This window comes from Triticum dicoccoides, chromosome 2A (genome assembly GCF_002162155.2).
Source record: "Triticum dicoccoides isolate Atlit2015 ecotype Zavitan chromosome 2A, WEW_v2.0, whole genome shotgun sequence".
NCBI lineage: Eukaryota > Viridiplantae > Streptophyta > Magnoliopsida > Poales > Poaceae > Triticum > Triticum dicoccoides.
Genome location: NC_041382.1, coordinates 680251461 through 680264814, shown reverse-complemented (window position 1 = coordinate 680264814; position 13354 = coordinate 680251461). Strand labels below are relative to the sequence as shown.

The 13354-nt window shown below is 43.5% G+C and overlaps 1 protein-coding gene across 1 annotated transcript; it reads left to right on the top strand.

The window, feature by feature from the left end:
• The first annotated feature begins 455 nt into the window (after nucleotides 1–455).
• LOC119358097 (ervatamin-B-like) lies at nucleotides 456–9431 on the top strand. Its single transcript, XM_037624799.1, has 3 exons — nucleotides 456–540; nucleotides 8326–8697; nucleotides 8797–9431. Exons 1-3 carry the CDS (start codon nucleotides 456–458, stop codon nucleotides 9429–9431), a joined length of 1092 nt encoding a protein of 363 aa, XP_037480696.1.
• Nucleotides 9432–13354: the final 3923 nt, after the last annotated feature.

Genomic DNA, 13354 nt, shown 5'->3' with positions numbered 1-13354 from the left:
TGTTGTCGTTCTCCTATGAAAATATAAGCCAAACTTGTAATCCAGACCATACACATCGGCCAAACTATATGCAAAAGTGCACGCTGATCCGGTCAATTTCGATTAGGCAGCAACGTACTCCAGCTCTGTGCGTGTACGACGGTATATGCGTGTGGATAGAGCACTTTGCCGCACCATCCTGCAAACAAGAAAAATCTTCGAGAAGTAGAAGAAGGATATACAAAGAGACGAGAGAACAACCACCGACGGAAAGAAACATTCACGGACTCCCAGTCAGCACGTACATTCGACTACGGCGTATGAACCCGGACCCATCGACGAAAAGTATGAAATCCGCTCGTATGCCCCGTCTTGCTCGCCATGCGCGCGCGATATAAATAGAAGCGCGGGCAGCATGGTTGCTACATGCTTAGTAAACCATTGCAAGAAATAAGGAAATTAACCACAGCTAACTAATGGCGCCGATTCACAGCTCTCGCCGCCTCGACGGCACAGTGCTTGCGCTTCTGCTCGTGCTCGTGGCCGCCTCCGCCTTTGTCAGTGTTAGGAATAGAGTTAGAGTATTTGTTAATTTACTAATTAACAAATGCTAATTAAGGAACCCACATAGGAACCGACCTTGTACTCTTTAACTGCTATGAGCAGTTGTATTTCCTCTTTCATCTTAACAACTGCTATGTGCAGTTGTTGTTTTGTCTCACGCATTGGCAACCGCATGTTGCGGTTAGAAATGCTCTCACAGAGTTGTAACCGCTCTCTGTCTATATAGTGCTCAATCAATGAGAATCATCGACTTCTGGCAAATCACTTTTTCTTTACACGTTATCAGTACTCCTGTAACTATGAATTCAATGTGATGCGGGCTTACAAATGCTCCTGCAACGTTTCAAGCACTCATGAATGATGTGTTCAAGCCTGCCGAGAGCGACAGAGAGCCATCGCAGGAAAGGTAAGAATGGCAGGGAGGGACCCGCCGTCGCTTGTTTTCGCTATTGCACGCTTCCTCCAGAGAGAGAACCGTCGCTTTCCGCGCACCCATCGCCACCGTGCTGCAAGTCGCCATCGCCGTCAGGAACTTGACGCAAGGAGTGGCCCTCGCCGCCGCTTTTTCGCCTGGAACCACCGCCAGAACCGCCGCCGTGGATACGCATGCCAAGGCAACCGCCCGCTCCGTGGGTGAGCACCAACGGTGCACCAGGCTGGACCCTCGGCTCCGACAACCGCTGCAAACCATGCTGGGCCTTCGGCTCCGGCTCCGGCCGTCGCCGACGACTACATCGTAACGACAACTCCGCCGCCATCTGTCTTCACCATCCCTCCGATGGATTGGCTCCTTGGAGGTCCATCGGCGCCATTCCTCGGAGAAGAAGAGATGTTCCCTTGCGAACTCGCGCCGCCACCTCTGCCCCCGTACTGCGTGCGGCACGGGTTCGAATCGTGTCCATCGCGTACGGCGCACCGCCGCGGAAGCCGTCTCTAACGCCATCAGACGAACTGCCGGAGCACTTCATCCCTCCTGGATACGGCCCCGTCCCGGATCTCCCATCCCCGACGCCGGCGGCAGCGGGAACCGGCGGCTACCCCTTCATCCCCGACTTGAACATCAAGATTAAGGTTGAAGAAGAGGAGATAGAGGATCAGGGCTCGTCGTCGATGCCACCACCTTCATCACCGGCGACACCACCTCCTCCTCCGGCACCGCCTCTTCCTCCGACGCCTCCGCCGGAAGCCTGCCGGATCCCGCGCCAATTCGCCGCGGCCATGGCGCAGAACCGTGCAGCCCTTCGTGGCGCGTGGTGGCCGGATGCCCTTGGCCTCACCGGCGCCCCTGGGGCGAGCAGCAGCGGAGCAGGCCGTGCTGCGAAGCGGGGCCCACCTCGCTTCCATTGAAGACGGCGAGAAGGGGCAGGGGAGAGCCGACGAGCAGCGGTGCTGAGTCCAAGTACGAACAGAGAAGGGGAATTGGGAGTGGCAGAGACGTGGGGAAACTCTCGATCCTCCTCTCCTTATCCTCTCTCTGTCGGTGCATGGGCTAGGCCAACTCTCCCCGCTCCTCACCTAAATAGGCCTACAAATCCAATAAGTGATGCTGGTGTTGTGGCGTTTTCAACAGAGAATGGCCATAGTATTAATATATTGCATAGTAGCCAGTCCTGTTCATTTGAGAGTGCTATTTTATTGTACTAAGAACATCTGCTTATTATATTCAGTCTGTACTGTTCTGTAAGTTTGATTAGTTCGACCAAGTATTGTCTACTAAATAAAGTCTCAGACTACTACGTATACATATTCTATTTGATTGCTTCAGCATTTTTCTTTTAGAATATGTAATTCTTAAGTACAACAATTTTATTTACAATTCATATTTCGGGATCATAGGGTAGATGAGGCATCTACTGCATTTTGCAGATTATCCTCATTGCTGAAAGATCTACATTTTGCCTCTTTTATTCTGGCAAAATGACTATCTTTGAGTGCTCTCCCAAATATGCGAATTGATGTGATTACCTTGAATATTATACTTGCAAAACACAAGGTAACTGTGTGATCTACTGCATCGAATTGCAGACTATCCACTCTTACTGTGAGGTCTACATCTAGTCATTAGACAGATGACTACCTTCAAATTGTTTCTGTAAAATTTAGTATGGCACAAGGTAATGGATATATGAACATCTACTGGTCAAAACCAGATTATGTTCTCCATTGCTGTGAGATCTACACCACAACGGTGACTATCTTCAAAGTGTCATTTACATAAAATGAGGTTTACACATATAAGTATAAAGCATCAGCTATACTTCAAAACTTTGCTCCTTTGAAGCATTTGTTACTTAAATTTCACTCTCGTAGTAAAACTAATTTATGAATGATCACAACATGCAGGAAAATGGCTGGCGTCATGAATAGAGAATTTCATGAACTTGAGCTAGATGGTAGTAATTATTTATCATGGGCTATGGATACCAAGATAGCATTAGAATGTCGTAAACTTGGTTTCACAATTATCACACATGTTGAAGGCGCTGCGGAAATACCGCAAGCAGTCAAATATGGAGCATTAAGTTTTATAAGGCATCACCTCCATCCTGATTTAAAAACAAAATATTTAATGGAGGAGGATCCACTTGCTTTATGGAACTCTCTCAAGGAGAGATATGACCAACAAAGTGCAGTTATGCTACCAGAAGCCCAAAGAGAATGGTCCCTCATAAGGTTCCAAGATTTCAAATCTGTGGCAGCATACAACTCTGCAGTTCACAAGGTTAATTCTAAACTAAGATTTTGCAACCAAGCAATTTTAGAAGAAGATCTTACTGAGAAGACCTTGTGCACTTTCCACCCCTCGATGAGAGTACTACAACAGCAGTACCGTCAACAAAAATACAAAAAGTATTCTGAGCTCATATACACTTTACTTCAGGCTGAGAAACATGATGAACTTCTCATGAAGAATCATCAGACACGTCCAACGGGCTCCATGCCACTCCCTGAAGCACATGCTAACACTCAGTCTACTAAAAAGTATGGGGGGAATAAAAAGAATTTCAAGAAATTCAATGGAAAGTGGAAAAGGAACAACAAGCAGAAAACATTTGGTCAATCTAAAGGTAAAGGTCATTTTAAGAAAGATGACCGAAACACCAAATCCGAGATTTGTCAAAGGTGTGGATGTACTAACCATCGTACTAGCAAATGCCGAACTCCTAAGCATCTAGCGGATTTATATCTCAAATCCACTGAGAAAGGCAAACAAGTTCATGGAAAAGCAGAAGCTCACTTCAATGCTTTACAACAAGAAGAGAATCTTGAAACTAGCACTTCTCAAAGCGCTCCTCAGGAACCAAGGAAGAAGGATGAAGATTTTCTTGATGTCCACAACATGATGGTGGAATACACCCAAGACGCATACGGAGATCTCATATAATCTCCACATCACTCATTTGATGTTATCAGCTATTTTATTGTAATAATGGAAGTTATAATTTGTATAACTCTAAGTAGAATAAAGTCCTACGGACCAATCATATTATGTAATTCAGACATAATGTCATATTCATATGTGTAACTGTAATATGAATACTTTGTATGTATTTATATGTGAGTAATGAATAAAATTTCATCCTAAAATATTCTCTTACTCTATATAGATTTTACAAGAAGATAATCCAATGGAAGAAGAACTATGTTTGGTGGACAGTTGTACCACTAACACAATATTAAGGGAAATAAAATATTTCCAAACTCTAACTAAGAGACAAGGGAATATTATGACCATTGCCGGTCGCGATGCGTCAATTATTGGTTCAGGACGAGCCACACTCGTTCTGCCTATGGGTACTACCATTGTAATTGAGGATGCACTCTTGTATCCTGAATCTACTCGCACCCTTCTAAGTTTCAAAGACATTCGATCAAATAATTTCCATGTGGAAACTATCTCTGAAAATAATACTGAATATTTGCTTTTAACAAAGAGCAATGGGTCTGAGAAACAAATTCTTGAGAAATTCCCCTCACTTTCATCTGGATTTTATTACAGTTATATAAAACCCGTACCACATGTTGCGTACAAAATAATTTTTCAAGACCTTGATAAATTCAAGACTTGGCATGATCGCCTAGGTCATCCTGGCATAGGGATGATGAGAAAAATTATTGACAATTCTATTGGTCACAGCCTTTCAACTAAAAGATTCCCCAAATCATCAGATTTTGTGTGCACCGCATGTGCAACTGGAAAATTAATTATAAAACCATCTTATCTTAAAGTAAAAAATGAGTCATTAAATTTCCTTGAACGCATTCAAGGAGATATATGTAGTCCAATTCAACTACTATCAGGACCCTTTAGGTATTTCATGGTACTCATAGATGCATCTACTAGATGGTCACATGTGTGTCTATTATCCACACGTAATCATGCCTTTGCCAAGTTAATGCTCAGATTATCAAATTAAGAGAAAACCATCCCGAAAATAAGATAAAAACAATTCGAATGGATAATGCTGCTGAATTTTTTTCACGCGCATTTAATGACTATTGCATGGCTATGGGCATTAATTTAGAACATTTTGTGCCTTATGTTCATACTCAAAATGGATTGGCTGAATCTCTCATCAAAAGAGTAAAATTAATTGCTCGACCATTATTACAGAATTGTAATTTGCCAACATCTTGTTGGGCACATGCGGTATTACACGCCGCAGATCTGATACAAATCAGACCAACTGCATATCACACAACCTCCCCGCTGCAACTAGTTCGTGGCACTCAGCCAAGTATTTCCCATCTGCGAAAATTCGGTTGCGCAGTATACATACCGATATCACCACCCCAGCGTACAACCATGGGCCCCCACAGAAAACTTGAGATCTATGTGGGTTATAATTCTTCGTCAATTATAAAATATCTTGAACCTCTTACAGGGGACCTGTTTACTGCTCGATACGTTGATTCTATTTTTGATGAGGACCATTTCCCGGCATTAGGGGGAGAATCAAACCACAAAGAATGCCAGGAAATAGATTGGAATGTAACAGGCATCCAGTCCTTAGATTCACGTACTAAAGAATCTGAAACTGAAGTTCGGAGGATTATGGATTTGCTACAATTGCAAATAATCTGCCAGATGCATTTACTGACCATAAAGGTGTCACTAAATCACATATTCCCGCTGTTAATGCACCATAACGAGTTGAGGTACCAAGTAAAACCACTCAAACCACAAATGGGAGTAAGAGGAGGAGAAATCTGGTTAGCCGGAATATAGCTTCTCAGAAGCCTCCGCGGAAACAGAGGAGATCAAATCCTCTACCAGTAAATGCAATTCAACCATAAGTTGAAGGACACCAATCAGATGCTCAACATCTAGAACCCAGCATAAATGCGCATACAAATATAATAGCTGGGACATCGGAACACCATGACTCTATTGTTGTGGGAAATCACATAGAGTCTGAAGGTATAAAAGAAATTTCCATAAACTATATAGAATCAGGAGAATCATACAACAGAGAGACTACAATTGTCGACATATATTTTGCCTCTGAAATTGCTGAAACCCTTCAACTGGATCCAGAACCAAAGACCGTCAGGGATTTCCTCAAGCGTCCTGATTGGCCTAAATGGAAGGAAGCAATTGAGGCAGAACTGCGCTCGCTCAACAAAAGAGAGGTATTTTCCTCAGTAATACCTACTCCTCAGAATGTCTTCCCTATGGGAGCAAAATGGGTTTTTGTTCAAAAAAGGAATGAAAACAACGAGGTGGTGAGATACAAAGCGAGGCTTGTAGCACAAGGGTTCACGCAGAGACCTGGCATCGATTATGATGATACATACTCTCCTGTCATGAGTGGAATAACGTTTCGATATTTAATATCTTTGGCAGTACAAATGAATTTATCTATGCAGTTAATGGACGTAGTGACAGCATACTTGTATGGGTCACTCAAATCGGACATATATATGAAAGTTTCCGAAGGACTTAAAATGCCGAATCCAAAAGCAAATCGCAACGCATATTGTGTAAAATTACGAGAGTCACTCTATGGCTTAAAACAGTCGGGTAGAATGTGGTATAACCGACTGAGTGAGTTCCTTATTCAGAAAGGATACTCAAATAATGATGATTGCCCTTGTGTATTTATAAAGAAATCCTCAAATGGATTTTGCATCATCTCAGTGTACGTTGATGATCTCAATATCATTGGGAGTACACATGATATAGAAGAAGCACGCAATCATTTAATGACGAGAATTTGAGATGAAAGATTTGGGAAAGACCAAATTTTGCTTAGGCATACAGCTTGAGCATCTTCCCTCAGGAATTTTAGTGTACCAACCTGCTTATATGCAAAAGGTTTTGGAAAAATTCAATATGGATAAATCATATCCAACCGAAACACCCATGGTTGTCAGATCCCTTGATATGAATAAAGATCTTTTTAGACCTCGGGGTGATGACGAAGAGATATTAGGACCTGAGTTCCCGTATCTCAGTGCTATTGGTGCGCTAATGTACCTTGCAAATTGCACCAGGCCTGATATTGCATTTGCGGTAAATTTACTAGCTAGACATAGCGCTGCTCCAACAAAACGTCATTGGACAGGAGTAAAGAATATCTTTAGATATTTACATGGCACAAAAGATCTTGGCTTATTCTATCAAAAAAACCAAGATATGACTATGGTAGGATATACTGACGCTGGCTATCTATCTGATCCTCACAATGCTAGGTCACAGACAGGTTTCGTATTCTTATATGGTGGAACTGCTTTTTCATGGAAGTCACAAAAACAGACTCTCATGGCAACTTCCACTAATCATTCTGAAATAATTGCATTATTTGAAGCATCAAAGGAATGTGTATGGCTTCGCAGGATGAGTAACCGCATTCAAACTTCATGTGGTATTGGTTCATTAGGATCACCAACTATTATTTATGAAGATAATGCAGCTTGCATTGCTCAAATGCAAATGGGTTATATTAAAAGTAATATCACAAAACATATTTCTCCTAAATTGTTCTTTCCACATTCATTACAGAAAGATGGAGAAATTGATATTTTGCAAACCAAATCATGTGACAATCTAGCAGATTTGTTCACAAAGTCTTTACCAAATTCAACATTCCAGAAATGTATTCATGGGATTGGTATGAGATGCTTTCGGGATTTGCAAATTTCAGGGGGAGAAAACTCCTAGAATTATGACCCATTAGTTATCATCAGATAATAATTATTGTACTCTTTTCCTTATGAGTTTTTACATCTGTTTTCTCATAAAAGGTTTTTAATGAGGTAATATAAATTATACCATATTGTTTTCTCCTTATATTTTTCCCACAGGGTTTTAAAAGGAGTTTTCAATGGTGTATCTATTACTCCTCATATTTTTCCACAGGGTTTTTGGGGGAGGTTCCTAAATTGCTAAAATGATTCTCAAGCTGGATGACGATTATACAAGAAGCACTAGATGATGAAATATACACGAAGCACTAAATGATGTATTCTTCTAGAAGATGCGTGATCCAAGGGGAGTGTTAGGAATAGAGTTAGAGTATTTGTTAATTTATTAATTAACAAATGCTAATTAAGGAACCGACATAGGAACCGACCTTGTACTCTCTAACTGCTATGAGCAGTTGTATTTCCTCTCTCATCTTAACAACTGCTATGTGCAGTTGTTGTTTTGTCTCACGCATTGGCAACCGCATGTTGCGGTTAGAAATGCTCTCACAGAGTTGTAACCGCTCCCTGTATATATAGTGCTCAATCAATGAGAATCATCTACTTCTGGCAAATCACTTTTTCACTTTACAGTCAGCGCTGCCGCGGCGCGAGGGGACGCGCTGGCCGCCCGGCACGAGCGGTGGATGGCCAAGTTCGGGCGCGAGTACACGAACGCTGCCGAGAAATTACGCCGGCAGGAGGTGTTCGCGGCCAACGCGCGGCACGTGGACGCTGTCAATCGGGCGGGCAACCGGACATACACGCTCGGCCTCAATCAGTTCTCCGACCTCACCAGCGAAGAGTTCGCGGAGAAGCACCTCGGGTACCGCCACCAGCACGCCGTGGACAGCACGCCGGTGGCCGTGGTCAACATGTCCAAGGCTCAGTTCGAGTCCACGCCGGACAGCGTGGACTGGAGGGCCGCGGGTGCCGTCACCCAAGTCAAGAACCAAGGCTCATGCGGTAAGAATCTACAGCTCCTGCAATGTATGCATGCATATATGTAATTTAACGTAACGCCATAGCATAAGCCAAAGTTCGCAAATGAATGTACACGTACAGGTTGTTGCTGGGCGTTCGCGGCGGTAGCGGCGACGGAGGGGCTCGTAAAGATCGCCACTGGCAACCTCATCTCCATGTCAGAGCAGCAGGTGCTGGACTGCACGGGCGGCGCCAACTCCTGCAATGGCGGCGACATCAACGCCGCCCTAAGCTACGTCGCCTCGAGCGGCGGCCTTCAGCCCGAGGAAGCCTACGCGTATACCGGTCAGCAGGGCGCGTGCCGCAGCAGCAGCGTCAGCCCAAACTCGGTCGCCTCCGTCGGCGGCGCCCCCCGAATGGTGGAGCTGCACGGCGACGAGGGCGCCTTGCAGGAGCTCGCGGCCAGACAGCCGGTGGCCGTGCCCGTGGAGGCTGACAGTGACTTCCAGCACTATATGAGGGGCGTGTACACCGGCAGCTCGTCGTGTGGACAGAACCTGAACCACGGCGTGACGGTGGTGGGCTACGGAACGGACAGCTGCAGGCAGGCGTACTGGCTGGTGAAGAACCAGTGGGGGACGGGGTGGGCTACACTGTGGTGTATATGTGGATTTGGAATCTTTTTGGAAAAGAAGTGGGTTTTGAATAATGATCGAACATTAAACGCATGCATGGATCTTCATACAAACGATGCATTCGCCTACGTAATAGTATGAACTTGGAAGATTCTATATGAAAATAAAATTTTCTGATTCAATGGAACACACGTTCTTACTTCTTAATGTTCTTCCCATGTCCCGCCTTTTCGTCCTTTTTTGTGCACGTTCTTCTTCCTCTCACGACCCGACACAAATCTTCATTGTCTATATTCTTGTCCTTTTACTTCATTACAGGAGCCATATTTTTTTATCAAAAACAATAGGATATGCTACCTTGAAACTTTATAATAGAAGAACTGCCCAAAAACATTGCAAGAAAAAAGAACTCAAAAGATAGAAAGAAAATATTTTATATCGATCTTGTGATATGCGGATAGACAAGTAAACCAATATCTAATTTGGACAACACACTCCAAGGTAGAGCTCATACTTGCAGCGGACATACGACATGAAAGCAACCTGTAGTGACCCGACCTCAAACGGTCAAGTCTCTGTGTATCCGTACCATTCTTAGATCGGTATGCTGGCACACACAGTATATTAATATATATATCAAAGTGCAATCACATGTATAAATAGCATAAAACATATATATACCTCATAAGTTTCAGCAGAAACAATCAAACAGGTATGGAGTCCATCAACGCCAACGGCAAGTTGAGTGTAGACCGTAACCCTACAACGTAACTCTTACCCGTCGTAGAAATTCCTGCAACATAAGACGTTGCAGCCCTATAGGCCAGTACATTGAATGTATTGGCAAGTCACACCATAAGAATAATGAATCTTTTTGTACATGCAATTTGGCTGGTGGAAATCTCTAAGTTTAGTTTTTGCATAAAGCTAGTTTTTCTCTAGAATAAAAGATATTATTCTACCACTACTGTATAGCATAGGATGAGTTGGTAAACCCAACTCAATCCATTCCCAAAGTTTCATTTAAATCCCAACTGTTTAATTAAGTTTAATTAAGAGTGATGAGATCTCCCAGCATTTCCACTACTAGATGCTCAAGTTGTCTGTAACCGGGGACACGGCTAATCAATTAGGTTTTAACACCCTGCAAAGGTCTGCGCACTTTTCCCCACAAGACTCGATCGCCTCCCTTGAAGTTCTCGCACTGCCTGGCGTTTGAGAACAGGATGACCGAGACATAGTTTTTCAAAAGTATTCCCCCTTAACCCACGGATAGGCTGGTACACCTACTCATTCTACATCTGCTAGCCCATCCCGGAAGGGGTCACACTAACTACTCAACTAAGCCAGAGCCCATATTGGCTTGTGGCTGCACACGTAAGCTTCTAGACATGAGAATACGATTGATCACTTTGAGCCTGGGCGGACAGACCACTAGTGGTGCACCATCATGGATTTCCCATGCATGCTCCCACTGTACTTCGCCAACATTCAAACCAAACCTCCACCCAGGTAGTTCATTTACAAGTCTTGGTCTTGATTACTACTTTGTCACTCATGTCTCATCATGTTCACTTCCCAATCCACGTCTAAATTTGCGAGGCAAAAATAAACTTACACGGTGGTGACAAGGTTGTATGGTGCAGACCTACCTTAAATGAACTACTTGGTAAACGCATAGCCATCCGACATAAGATTCCTACCATGCAATCCTACCGCAAAGGACTAAGTTCATAAATAAAACATAGGTAATTGGAAGAATGGTCAAATGTGAACTTTTCCTGGTAATAGTTGATGAAGATTATATCGCTCTCAGAAATGTACTTAATAGAACTATTCGTCACTCTCTGATGAAAATCTATAAAGTCAAACATTGCATTCACATAAGCAATCATTCCAAAGAGCAATAACATGCAACACAAATGACTCGGAAAACCAAATGGGGATCCAACACACATAACTTGCATGCAAATAATTCTAGGTGCAAAACAATAAGTGACATAAGGTGCAAAACTGTGATGTGATCTATCGTGCATATAAAGCATAGCACTAAAACTATCATGAACAGATACTAATTGTGTGAAAAGTATCGTGACAATGGTCCAAGTGGTAGGGTTTGGCTACGGTGACACGGTGCAAAAAGAATCACATCAATCAGAGCTACGGTTTAGGAGATATGGCCATTTGAAGTTTGAATTCAAATTTGAATAATAAATTCAAATTTGAATCTGACAAAAGTTTACAAAAATGGAACCAATGGATGGATTAAACATAACGAATAATTTGCCGCTGGTTTCATCAAGTTTGGATCTACGGTTAAAAAGTTGTGGTCAATCTAAGATCAGGGGCTAAACTGAAATTTACAGGGACCTAACAATGAAATAGAAAACAAAACAAACTACAAACAGGCCCTTGGCCACGTGCCGGCTCGTGGCTGGCCGAGTAGTGTTCGCTGCGTAGGCTAAACGGCGGACGGCCACTGAATAAATAAAACAGCTACCGCGGCTAAATAAAAAGAAAACCGGAGACCGGTTTTTACTAAAACCGCACGGTTTAATAAAACCACAGTTAACAGATCTAATACAACAACAAAAAACGAGTGAGGGTGAGCAGCTCACAGGGAGCGACGGTGACGTACAGGAGACGGCGGTGAGACGGTGGCTGAGGTGCTCCTCGGCAGCGGGGAAGATGACGGACGGGACGGGCGCGACGTGGGCGGTCCGGTGCTAGAGGTGGCTCGCGTTGGGGACGTCGGGGTTGTGCTACACGGGGACGGCGGCTCCGTGCTCCGGCGAGGACGCAAGCCGTCGGGGCGTTGTCTCCAGCGGTCCCTAGGGGCAAAAACAATGTCAACCAGATGCGGGACGGCAAGGGAACACATTTTTTGACAAAGAGGAGAGGGCTTGGGGGTTCCACCGACGACGGAAACAACAATGGAGAGCTTCAGCTCCGGCGAGATCCAAGTGGACGGGGCGACATCTGTGAGGAGCGAGGGACGATGCGGAGTGGCAGAATGAAGAGAGGGGGTCATGGGGGGGTTTTTTATAGGCGCGGAGAGGGGCTCAGGGTCGTAGCGGATATGCCTTATCCCGGGGTAATGGCGCCGGTGGTTGTGGGAGCGCGAGTGCGTGCTCTATTCGAGCGGAGGTTGGGGACGATGGGCGCAGGGCCCACGGGTCGGCGGGACAGAGAGGGAGACGAGGAGCGGGCAAGCGACGGGAAGAGCGCTCGGGTGCTGGGCTGGCCTGGCCAATCGCCAGTTGGGCCGCGGGGTGCTCCGGGGCCGAGCTGGCCTCGGTCCAGGTGGTGCGGTGTGCATGCGTGTTTTTGTTTTTTTAATAAAAGGTTTTTCCTCTTTTTTGAATAGTGAGGAAAACAAACAAACTGAATAATAATAATAATATATAGGCATATTATATATCAAAATGCTTAGAAAAATAGCAGCAATAAGATGAACTATTTTTCAAGTTCAACTAAATTCCATAAAAAATCATAAAAGTCAAAGAGTGCTACTGTTGCATTTAAAATCAATAAAAATCATTTTTAAAATAGCAAAATGATTTCAAATTTATTTTCTCCTAATTTTCCATTGAAGGGAATCATTTTACCCTTATTTCCATTTATTTTTTTGGGAGAAAAATAATTTGAATTAAAACTAAATAACTTCCAAGAGGATTTGAAATTTGGAAATTCAAATAACTTGAAAGTGACTTCAAATTATTCCTTTGAAACTTCCAACTCTCTTTCTTCGAATTTGAAGAAGTCATTTTATCTTCCCTCATGAACTCATTGAGTTGCTTAAAGTTTCTAAATTTGAAATATTTCAAATGGAATTCAAATCATTTTCAAACCCCTTTTTATTTCTTCAAATGGAAGAAGTCATATTATCTTCACTCTAGGGTCTTGTGATGAGATGACTTTGAATTCACGGAGATCAAGAAAAATGCAAGATGAAAGTTTTGGGAAAGTCCTTTTGTTCCCTCTCATTCAACTTTCAAAAAATAAAAATTCTATTTTCACTCAATTTCACACCATCAATCACACAACAAACAAACAAACAATCA